Source organism: Chaetura pelagica, unplaced genomic scaffold (genome assembly GCF_000747805.2).
Source record: "Chaetura pelagica isolate M959 unplaced genomic scaffold, ChaPel_1.0 scaffold79, whole genome shotgun sequence".
NCBI lineage: Eukaryota > Metazoa > Chordata > Aves > Apodiformes > Apodidae > Chaetura > Chaetura pelagica.
The window spans coordinates 182,434-194,092 of NW_009969339.1; the positions used below are offsets into that span (position 1 = coordinate 182,434).

At 51.6% G+C, this 11,659-nt stretch overlaps 1 protein-coding gene across 1 annotated transcript in view; it reads left to right on the forward strand.

Annotated features, from left to right (window-relative positions):
• MFNG (MFNG O-fucosylpeptide 3-beta-N-acetylglucosaminyltransferase) overlaps nt 1-11,659 on the forward strand; it is an 18,016-nt gene that overhangs the window by 4,811 nt on the left and 1,546 nt on the right. Inside the window, exons 3-9 of the mRNA XM_010005840.1 lie at nt 310-751; nt 2,448-2,780; nt 8,004-8,052; nt 8,588-8,690; nt 8,785-8,938; nt 9,410-9,495; nt 11,618-11,656. Of these exons, the coding sequence (XP_010004142.1) occupies nt 310-751; nt 2,448-2,780; nt 8,004-8,052; nt 8,588-8,690; nt 8,785-8,938; nt 9,410-9,495; nt 11,618-11,656 (1,206 nt within the window). The remainder of the gene's footprint in view (nt 1-309; nt 752-2,447; nt 2,781-8,003; nt 8,053-8,587; nt 8,691-8,784; nt 8,939-9,409; nt 9,496-11,617; nt 11,657-11,659) is intronic.

Sequence of the window (11,659 nt, forward strand, 5' to 3'; positions counted from 1 at the left end):
CCTCGTCTGTGCAGCCTGGTGGCTTCTGAGGGACAGATGCTTTCGGTCCAGACTCCCCCACTGGTGGCTCAGACCTGGTTTGCTGCCCCCTCGATCCCCACCCTGGGACCCTCGGCATCTCCACGGGGAGCGGGGATGCTCGCTTGCCCCCTGACGGGCTCTGCCAGCCGCCTGCCCGTCGCCTCGGAGTGTTTTCCCACCTTGTGTCCCTGCCTCGCTGGGACACCAAGCCTTCTTAGCCTGTGAAAATTCTCCCTGCTTCACTGGTACCCTCTGGAGCTGCTGTCTCTTTGGCTTCTGGGTCTTCAGCCACCTTATTCCTTGGCCACGTCTTAATTCAGAGCTCGCCCTTGGTTTGTCCTGCCCCTTTGGAGGCTTTGAGAAGAGTGGGCAGCCTCGTGTGGAGGCAGAGGTTGTCCTTTTTTTGAGAGGACACTGGCTGCAGCAGGGGAAGCAGCTGGGAGCCATCTCGGTGCGGCACCGCGGGGCTCGGGAAACGGCCGGGTACCCAGGGCTCCGGGAAGGGCTGAGGGGCAAGACAGAGAGACAGAGCAAAGCGAGCCCAGAGGGTGCCCCGGGAGGCGGTGGCAGGGGACAGAAGGACCTGCAGGTTCACCCTCTGGAGGGGTACCGGGCTGAGGGAAGCCTGAGCCTCGCGGACGTTTTCATCGCGGTGAAGACAACCAAGAGATTTCACCGTAGCAGGATGGAGCTGCTCCTGGACACGTGGATATCCCGAGCAATGGAGCAGGTGAGTGTGTGGATTTGGGCTAGAGAGGGGGTGCTTGGTAACAGCTGCTGGATTGGGTGGAAGGCATAAAGGCCAATGGAAGGGAAAGGTGGGCACTGCAATCCCACCCAGGAGTTAGTCTCATTTTCCCTAATTCCTGCTTCTGTTCACATTGGAAGGGGGATGCTACCCAGTAAAATGTTTCACCAGCAGCTGGTTTTGTGGGAAAGGCTGGCAGAGAGGATGAAGAGCTTATATGGGCCCTTCCCATGAAGTCTGGATGAGTGCTCTTAGCTGGCATCACCTGTCCCTGACCTAAGCCTGACACTTTCAGCTTGAAGCAGAGGGGGTTTAATTTCCCTTTTTGATTCAGTAACTCTGGGGGCCACAAACTGCCTGGGCCCCACCAGACTGAGAGCGCAGACTGTCCTGGGTCTGTACAAAATGGTGGTTTCCTACCTCCCAGTGCCACGAGGTTGCTAGGTTTTGAGCTGAGTGGCTCCCCCCAGCCCTTCATCAGGACTCCTGCCTTGCACCAGGGCTCCCTTTGCCCCAGGACAGCGTGGTGCAGCGTGCAGGGGAACAGGACTGCAGGACACGGGTGCAGGAGGTGTTTGTAGCCCTGTTTGCTTCCTGGCATATCAGTGTTGTCCTGCAAAAATAACTAACATAATCAGCACAACCCATGCTTTGCTTTTTTGGGCAGATCCTCCCATGTGCGTGATCTTGAAGTGGTGTGGGTCTGTATTTGACTTTCAAAGTTTTGTGTTGGTTTTTTTTTTTAACGGAGGGTCTAATGTTTTCAATCTTTGCTAAAGCAGAGTTTGGAGAGTTTCCTTCCTGTTGGAGGAACTGATGTGGGGCACCACGTTGGTGGTGTGCAGACTGGCTTGCTGGTGGGCAGAAGTACTCCCCAGAGCCCGGGTACTTCTTTCCCCTCCCTTGCAGAGCTGCTCCTCAAGAAAGAAGAAATCTTGTGGCTGCCCCTACAGAGTTGTTTGTTTTTTTTGCCTCTGCTCATGTGTGATGGGTGCTTAGGAGACAATTTCAGGCCCCAGCAATGGAGGGGGATGGGGGCAGAGGTATTGGGTAGGAGAGCCCTTGAAGCAATGCAGGGTTTTCTGGGTAAGGGTGGTTTTCCACTTCGTGGTGCTGCAACTGTCTGGTCTGCTGCAGTTGTCACAGGAAGACACGTCCTATTTTGAGCACACTTCCTCTGCGTCTGCATGTCCCTCTCAGCATCTGAGATGCCCTGCTTCCTCCTCCAGATGCACTTCTCCTCTCCACCTGACTTCAGCCCAGCAGCTCTTTGCCACAATATGGCATCACCATATTGTGATGGGGGCATTTGGAGTGGGTTTTGAAGGAGCATCTCACCTTTCCCCCCTCCTGTGTTTGAGAAATAGATGCCTGGCCATTCCACTGATGACAGGAATTAGATACCAGTTCCCCACATTCATCTGACCCTCTCTGGCAGGCAAATGATGTACAAATCAGGGAAGAGGTGTTGGAATTTCCATGCTACTGCCAGCCTCTAGGAAAGCTTCACAGACTGAGCATGAGAATCGGGAGAAAGGGTAGAGCAGGAGTGTCAGTCATTTCTAACCAGTATTTTTTTGATTGTTATTAAATTTTTGCTGCAAGCTCAGTGTATTCCTCCCCCTCACCTCAATTTTCCATGTTTTTCTTCTGCTTTTTTTAACTAAATGGCCTTCAGGGCAAGGGAGCGGGAACAGGGAGGGAGTTCCTTGCCAGCGTGGCTCTCCTCTCGGTGCGGCACCGCGGGGCTCGGGAAACGGCCGGGTACCCAGGGCTCCGGGAAGGGCTGAGGGGCAAGACAGAGAGACAGAGCAAAGCGAGCCCAGAGGGTGCCCCGGGAGGCGGTGGCAGGGGACAGAAGGACCTGCAGGTTCACCCTCTGGAGGGGTACCGGGCTGAGGGAAGCCTGAGCCTCGCGGACGTTTTCATCGCGGTGAAGACAACCAAGAGATTTCACCGTAGCAGGATGGAGCTGCTCCTGGACACGTGGATATCCCGAGCAATGGAGCAGGTGAGTGTGTGGATTTGGGCTAGAGAGGGGGTGCTTGGTAACAGCTGCTGGATTGGGTGGAAGGCATAAAGGCCAATGGAAGGGAAAGGTGGGCACTGCAATCCCACCCAGGAGTTAGTCTCATTTTCCCTAATTCCTGCTTCTGTTCACATTGGAAGGGGGATGCTACCCAGTAAAATGTTTCACCAGCAGCTGGTTTTGTGGGAAAGGCTGGCAGAGAGGATGAAGAGCTTATATGGGCCCTTCCCATGAAGTCTGGATGAGTGCTCTTAGCTGGCATCACCTGTCCCTGACCTAAGCCTGACACTTTCAGCTTGAAGCAGAGGGGGTTTAATTTCCCTTTTTGATTCAGTAACTCTGGGGGCCACAAACTGCCTGGGCCCCACCAGACTGAGAGCGCAGACTGTCCTGGGTCTGTACAAAATGGTGGTTTCCTACCTCCCAGTGCCACGAGGTTGCTAGGTTTTGAGCTGAGTGGCTCCCCCCAGCCCTTCATCAGGACTCCTGCCTTGCACCAGGGCTCCCTTTGCCCCAGGACAGCGTGGTGCAGCGTGCAGGGGAACAGGACTGCAGGACACGGGTGCAGGAGGTGTTTGTAGCCCTGTTTGCTTCCTGGCATATCAGTGTTGTCCTGCAAAAATAACTAACATAATCAGCACAACCCATGCTTTGCTTTTTTGGGCAGATCCTCCCATGTGCGTGATCTTGAAGTGGTGTGGGTCTGTATTTGACTTTCAAAGTTTTGTGTTGGTTTTTTTTTTTAACGGAGGGTCTAATGTTTTCAATCTTTGCTAAAGCAGAGTTTGGAGAGTTTCCTTCCTGTTGGAGGAACTGATGTGGGGCACCACGTTGGTGGTGTGCAGACTGGCTTGCTGGTGGGCAGAAGTACTCCCCAGAGCCCGGGTACTTCTTTCCCCTCCCTTGCAGAGCTGCTCCTCAAGAAAGAAGAAATCTTGTGGCTGCCCCTACAGAGTTGTTTGTTTTTTTTGCCTCTGCTCATGTGTGATGGGTGCTTAGGAGACAATTTCAGGCCCCAGCAATGGAGGGGGATGGGGGCAGAGGTATTGGGTAGGAGAGCCCTTGAAGCAATGCAGGGTTTTCTGGGTAAGGGTGGTTTTCCACTTCGTGGTGCTGCAACTGTCTGGTCTGCTGCAGTTGTCACAGGAAGACACGTCCTATTTTGAGCACACTTCCTCTGCGTCTGCATGTCCCTCTCAGCATCTGAGATGCCCTGCTTCCTCCTCCAGATGCACTTCTCCTCTCCACCTGACTTCAGCCCAGCAGCTCTTTGCCACAATATGGCATCACCATATTGTGATGGGGGCATTTGGAGTGGGTTTTGAAGGAGCATCTCACCTTTCCCCCCTCCTGTGTTTGAGAAATAGATGCCTGGCCATTCCACTGATGACAGGAATTAGATACCAGTTCCCCACATTCATCTGACCCTCTCTGGCAGGCAAATGATGTACAAATCAGGGAAGAGGTGTTGGAATTTCCATGCTACTGCCAGCCTCTAGGAAAGCTTCACAGACTGAGCATGAGAATCGGGAGAAAGGGTAGAGCAGGAGTGTCAGTCATTTCTAACCAGTATTTTTTTGATTGTTATTAAATTTTTGCTGCAAGCTCAGTGTATTCCTCCCCCTCACCTCAATTTTCCATGTTTTTCTTCTGCTTTTTTTAACTAAATGGCCTTCAGGGCAAGGGAGCGGGAACAGGGAGGGAGGTAAAGAGAAGTACATGAAAGTCAAAAGCATTTTGTGTTTTTGAAATGCTGCTGGAGGGGGTTTTTGGAGGTAGGGGAAAGGGTTAGTTTTGAAAAACAGACCCATCTAGAAGCCTCCCTTAGCAAAAAATAAAAGAGAGCTCTCAATTTGCAAAGGACATTTAATTGTGGGTGCAGGGACAGGGCACCAGACCTCCTATTACTAAGTCTTTATGGAGAATCACAGGCTTCAGGAACCAGTTTTGGAAAGATCCAAGTCTCAGAAGCCCTGTTGTGCAGAGACTACCCTCTCCTAGGGCTGACCCACTGTCTTGCTTACCTTTATTCATGGCTGAAGACAGTGGGTCCTCTGCAGGTGGGCAGTGGGGAAATGTTAGTTGCTGGCCATGCTCCTGATGCCAAACCTGGTTTCAGAGCTCATTACCTGCATGGTGTTATCCTGGGGGAAGCAACCCAGACCTCACAGGTCAGGTTTAGGTGACTGTAACAGGAGGCAGGAACATCTGTGGTTTTTATGACTAGGACAGGCTGTACGAGAGCCAAATTAAACGTCCTCTAGGTTGGACTCTATCAGGGGTAGACAATAAGAGAGAGATGTTCCCTGAAACTGCGCTGTTTAAACAGAACAGAAGATATGCAGCTGGTGTGAGATGAGCACCCATTGCTGGACCACGCTCTGCCTCTTGAGAACTGATCCACAACAAACGTGGAGCTTGATGTTGAAGTAATTTCAGTGAAAGGCCTTTTCCTCAGAAAAGGTTTCATCTCAATAAAAAGAAGATTTTGAAGACTTTTGGTTTTGAAGATTGTTTAGGCTGAGCAGCATCTTGGAGTGGCTTACATTCCTGGCCCCTGTAGTTTTGGTGGAGATAAGTCTAGGTTTCTGGTCTGAAATAGCATTTTGTTTGGGGATGTAAACTAATTCTAGCACCTCCTCTTATTTCAGAAACCCAGACATCCAACTGACTGAAATGAAATGTTTGAGTGACCCATCCTGAACAGGCTTTCACGTGTTCAGTGTTGTAAACACACTGTAGATTTTGGATCTGTTTGCAGGGCAGGACACAACAGTAACCGTGCGGAGTTGTTTGCATTGAGAAAGGGGTTTCTTCCCAGAGGAGGGTTCACCTGGGAGCTGAACATGGCCCTGGATTGTCAGATTCCACATCTTAATTCCCTTTTCCTAGTTTTTACTTGCTAGGCTACTCTCCTAATTTGGGGTGAGGAGGTCTCAAAGTCTGCTGTTTATCCATTGCATGGGCTCTTACGTTCATGGAGAACCAACAGGCAAAGCCATGTGACACCGGTGGCTTCATGTCACTGCTTTCACAGCCACCCACACACATCCTTTCCCACCCAGACTGCTTCTCCACTCCAGAATGGAGGGATGCTTTCTGTGTTGCAGCCCTCCTCAGGCCTAGATTGGCTGCCCCACAGTAAGACTGAGCCATCCTGGCATGGTCTCAGTGCACTGAGGCACCACGATGGAAATCCTGCATGGCCCCGTAGATGGTCTGTTGGAGACAGGAGGGTAGATATTGATGGAGAGGCTGCTTCTGTCCCATTTGCTTGCAGGGGTGCTAGTGACACCAGGTGTTTCTCTGCTTGCATGTCCCCAGTAGGGAGAAGAGGCCTAGTGTGGCCAGAGAGACCTTCTGAATCTCTGCCAGACTCTCTTACAATGGTCAAGAGCAGCTGGTGTGTCCTTGAGAAAGACTTGTGTAACTGTGCCAAATGGTCTCCAGGCAGGTTTTTAGCTGAGGCCCTTCTTCTCTCTGTCCCATCCCAGCCATCATGTGTGGCTTTGCAGAGGGACACACAGCACTGGTCCCTCGGATGCACAGTAGAAGCTGCTCTTTCAGGTTGCCCACTCTCAGGGGCACGAGGGATGGAGAGACCAAGGTGCAGGCAGCTGCTGGGACTGTTGTGATCTCCTTCAGGACAGAGCCAGGGCACATACTTCAGCATCTCTGGAGTGCTGGAGATTAGAGCTTGGGAAATGCAGAGAAATCAGATTTAACTGGTCCCCACACTCATAGTCTCATTTTTCCAGATATTTTGGACAGTCTGATGCTCCCCATGGTGACAATGTACCTTCATCCTTGGGTCATGTTTGGTGCCTGCAAAAAAACCCATTTCCCACCTCGCATCAAGAGGAAAGTAAGAACCTTGGAATATTTTCACGAATAGAAAATCTGGGAAAATATACATATTCCCGTTTGAAGTCAATTGGATATGCTGTTTATTAGGCACATGATTTCTAGTCAGCTTTATGGCTGTAGGCAAGTTGATCCCAGCAACAACATTTCTTGGGGGTTTTTTTGAAAATGTCAGAAAGTTTCAGTGGTTTCAGGTTTTTTTTGTGTGTTTTTTTTTTTTCTGAAGCTGAAATATTTGTCAGCATAGAAACTTCTGGCTCTGAGATGCTGGTGAGGGAAATCCCACGCCACTGACAAACCCTGCCTTGCCTGAGGCTTTGCTGAGGTCCCCTGACCCAGAGCGACTCCTTTACCTGAGTCTTGGCTAATTGCTTCTCATCCTGTGGTCACCTTGAAAGTGGTTTTAACTGAGAGACTTTTCTGGTGGGGGCAGGAATGTGTGTGTGTCCTGTTGCTGCAGCTCAGCTGTCGGAGGGTGGTTTCACTGAGTCGCTGCAGCGCCTGCGTCTGAGGTAATGAAACCAACCTGCTGTGTCTGCTCGAGCCAGGTGGTCTCTGAGGGTCTTTCATCGCCTGCTTTTACCTACAGAACGTTTCTCTTGCCGCATCCTCCTTATGGGGCCCGTGTCTTCCAAATGCTGGGTGGGTGTGGGGATACGTGGAGTCTCCTCGTCAGAGCCTTTGGGAGCAATGACAGCTCCTGGAGCTGCTGTCTGGCGGCCTCTCTTTTGTCCCTGCACAGGTGCTGCATTTAACCAGCCTGTGGGCAGCTGGTGGAAAGACTGTTTATGGCTCACGACTCCTTTTTGATTTCATGAAAGCTCATTTTCTGCCTGAGGGAAGCTTTTCTCCACCAGCCCTGATCCCCGCCTGCTGCTGAAGAGGGGGAGATGTGCCACATAAAGGCAGTGAAGGGGATTAGAGAGGCCTGGGGGTGGAGGAAGAGGAGGAGGAGGCGGGAAGCAGCAGGGGACTGTGCAAAGTTAACACACAAACAGATGTTCTCCTTTTAACCCCAGCATCATTCAACCACAGTGCTTTCATTTTTCTGCCACCGACACCGAAGCCAGGGCTCCCTCAACCCCTGGCTCAGTGTCATGGGTCCCCTTCTCCTTGGTCCTAAGCAGGGAGAGGGGGGGAGAGTAGAAATGAAGCCACAGAAGTGCTGATGATTGTACTGTGTAGGACTGTGTGACCATCCCTCTGCACCTCTGCTGTTGGGGAGGGAGGCACTGCAGCAGCAGTGGGGTGACCATGATGAGCATGTCCAGAAGGGGATGAGTGGGGAGGAGCAGCACCAGCTTCAGCCCTGAAAGTAACCTCTTTTCCTCATTTCCCCAGACCTACGTCTTCACCGATGAAGAAGACGATGCCCTGAAAAGGAGAATGGGTAACAACCTGTCCTATAACAACCCTCCCCTCGCCTTCAGCCTCTGAAATGTCGCTGCCTTGGGAGAGAATCTGATGTGAAGGCTGTCTCTCCTGTGCTAGCCCTGCCTCTTGAAGCACATCCCTCACCATGTCCTGTGGGAGGACCCCAAGCTGCAGCAGTGATGATTTGGTTTAGCTGGCTTACCCCAGGGCATGCAGCCAGCTGGAGGCAGGGTGTACCCTGCCTGAAAGCAGCCATGGGTGGAAGCAGCCCAAGAGAGAGGCCTTCAGCCTCCACACCCTGGCTGGCAGTGGGCAGGGTGGAAGTGCAATTGGCAGGTGTCCTAGTCTCAGCCAAGATGCTTGGCTTCCTCCAGGTTTCATCTCTTGATAGGGGGAAGGATGAAGCCCATATCCACCGTGGGCTTGGATACCTGTTTTGGGGGGTGTGAGGAGGTTGACTGTGAACAAACCCCTTCCCTCCCACTCAGAGGTCCTCTCCATGACTCTGTGAAGTGGGCTGGCCTGAGCCACAACTTTCTCTCTCCTGGCAGGCAACCATGTGGTCTTCACCAACTGCTCTGCCGAACACAGCCACCTGGCCCTCTCCTGCAAGATGGCTGCTGAGTTTGATGTCTTCTTGGCCAGTGGCCAGAGGTGAGGCAGGGCTACCCCAAGGGGACCCCTGAGAGCAAGATGCACCCTTCTTGCCACAAACATCTTATGTCTTTGTTCCCATCTGCCCCCCTAGCTGGTTTTGCCATTTGGATGACGACAACTACCTGAACCCTCAGGCCCTCCTGAAGCTCTTGTCATCCTATTCTGCGACGTGGGACGTTTACCTGGGGAAACCCAGCCTGAACCGACCCATCCGGGCCTCTGAAACGCTGCCAAACAACCAGACGGTACAGCTGGTGGTGGTGGTGCAAGGGCCAGCGGGCTGGTTTTCAGTGCTCTGGCTCACTGGCCATAGCTGTATCCCAGGGAGACACAGGTCCCCAAAGCAACAAGCAACAGCTGAACACTCGCCAGTCTTGTCTGAACATGGCTGTAGATGTTGACTCAATCCAATCTGCCTAGGGGAAGAGTCTCACATCTCTGCTGTGCCTTTGGGCACTGGTCTGCCAGGAGATAAGCCTGCCTTGGACAGCCCACCTGCTGCTGCCAGCAGGAACTTGGCCACTCTAAATATGAGGAAGTCAAAATCCATGCTGTAATGCTGGCAAGTCCTTCTTCTGGGTAGCGGTCAAGGTTCTGGGGTGACAATAGGGTTGTGTTTATCCTGGCATCAAGTTGGGTTTCCAGCATTCCCGTGTCAGGGAGTATGATATTGTCTGAGCCTCTGCCATTGATTTTTCTCTGCTGTTTCTCTCCAGAAATCTGTGAGCTTCTGGTTTGCCACAGGAGGGGCTGGGTTTTGCATCAGCCACAAGCTGGCAAGCAAGATGGTGCCGTGGGCCAGGTAAGCAGTGCAGCTGGTGAGCATGGGAGCCTTTGGGGACGAGGAACATGGCCACACATTAGTTTCTGGCAGAGTCAGATCTAGTTTTGTGTGTCTGGTGTTTGCAAGGATGTTTGCAAGGGGCAGTGCCACATGCTACACATCTGCAAGCATATGGGACTGGAGGAAGGATGTAGTGGATGGATCTGCCATCTGATTAAAGAAGCAAGAACAGACATGTCCGCAAACATAGAATAATAGAATCACAGAGTGGTTTGAGTTGGAAGGAACCTAAAAGTCCCAACCCCTCTGCCAGGACACCTTCCACTAGACCAGATTGCTCCAAGCCCCATCCAACCTGGCCTTGAACACATGATCACATGTGTGATCTCTCTCTGCCCAACTTCTTTCAGCTCTTGGTTGCTCCCCCTCACTCCTTCCCATCTCTTTCAGCTTCTTCTACCTTTTTCCCTGATGTACTTTCCCTGTTTGCCTGTCTCCTCTTCCCTTAACCTGTCTCTTTCCAACCTCCTGCACCTGCCCCCTGAGCTAATTTCCCATTCCCCAACTCCAAACCCTCTTCAGCTTCTTACAGTGGCCACTGTAATTTCCTCAGCTTGGACAACCAAGGTAGGTCCTGGGGTCTTGTGTTAGCACAGTCTACAACAAGATGATGTTTTCCACAATGCTTTAGGTTATATCAAAGGCTACATGCATGTACACTGGTGGGCAGTGGCTTCACCAGCCTTAACAAGAACTGTGCATACCCAGAAAGAAGGATCCAGTCCACCCCAAGTGGCTGCTTTAGCTGGTGCCCATGGTATGTATTTTATGGTAGACCCAGACAGGAGGATAACCTGTTATCTAAGGTGAAATGGAAGTGGCATGGGTAGAGAAGGCCCGACCTGGCAAAAAGCCTGCCACTACTGTGTTAAAATGCTTAAAAAGCATTTGCACAAGACGAGGGGTGTTTCAGTGGACAGTATTTCATGCTGTGTGGCTGCTTGCACTTACAGGAGTCTTAACATTGGATTTAGCCTGTCATCAGAGGATGGCCAAGCTGGTGATGTTACCTTACAGTGCAGCCTAGATGGCTCAGTCAAGCTGCAGGAAACGGTCCTGTTTCTTTTTCCCTTTGGTGGGAAGCCAGCTGAATATGAGCCAGCAGTGTGCCCAGGTGGCCAAGAAGGCCACAGGCATCCTGGCTTGTGTTAGGAATAGTGTGGGAAGAGATTGTCCCCCTGTACTCAGCACTGGTGAGGCTGCATCTCAACTACTGTGTTCAGTTCTGGGGCCCTCACTCCAAGAAAGACATTGAGGTCCTGAAGTATGTCCAAAGAAGGGCAGTGAAGCTGGTGAAGGGTGTGTAGAACAAGTCTTGCAAGGAGCATCTGAAGGAACTGGAGAAAAGAAGGCTGAGGGAAGACCTTATTGCTCTCTACAACTATCTGAAAGGAGGTTGTAGCAAGGTGGGGGTTGGTCTCTTCTCCCAAGTAACAAGCAATAGGACAGGAGGAAATGGCCTGAAGTTTTACCAGGGGAGATTTAGATTGGATATTAGGAAAAATTTCTTCACTGCAAGGATTGTCAGGCACTGGCACAGGCTGCCCTGGGAAGTGGTGGAGTCACCATCCCTGGAAGTATTTAAAAGGTGTGTAGATGTGTGGCTTAGGGACATGATTTGGTCGTGGACTTGGGAGTGCTGGGTTAGTGGTCGAACTTGTGATATTAAAGGTATTTTCCAACAAAAAATTTCTATGATTCTATGATTCTTCCTCCTGGTCCTGGCCGTGTGATCCACTGTTTCTCTTGTGCTGGTTCATCTGACCCCTCAGGGGCTCAGTGCAGCTCACCAAACAGGTGGAAATCTGACCTGACAAAGTCTACCAGCACCAGCTCACTAAGGAACTGGACATATATAATGCTCAGCACCTGACAGTTGGTGGGACAGCATGTCTGGGAGTAGTCAAAGAGCAAACACATTCCCAAATCTTTGTGGGTGGAACTCAGGGAGTTGTAGGAGCATGTGGTCTAACTGTATTTTTCCAGTTTTCGGTTAAGTCCTCCACTTATCTCCCACCCAAGTGGATGCCTACATCCCCCCTACCCTTGTCCTAACCCATGCAGCCTTACTCTCTTCCAGTGGCAGGGAACTCCCGAGCACTTCCGAGCTCATCCGCCCGCC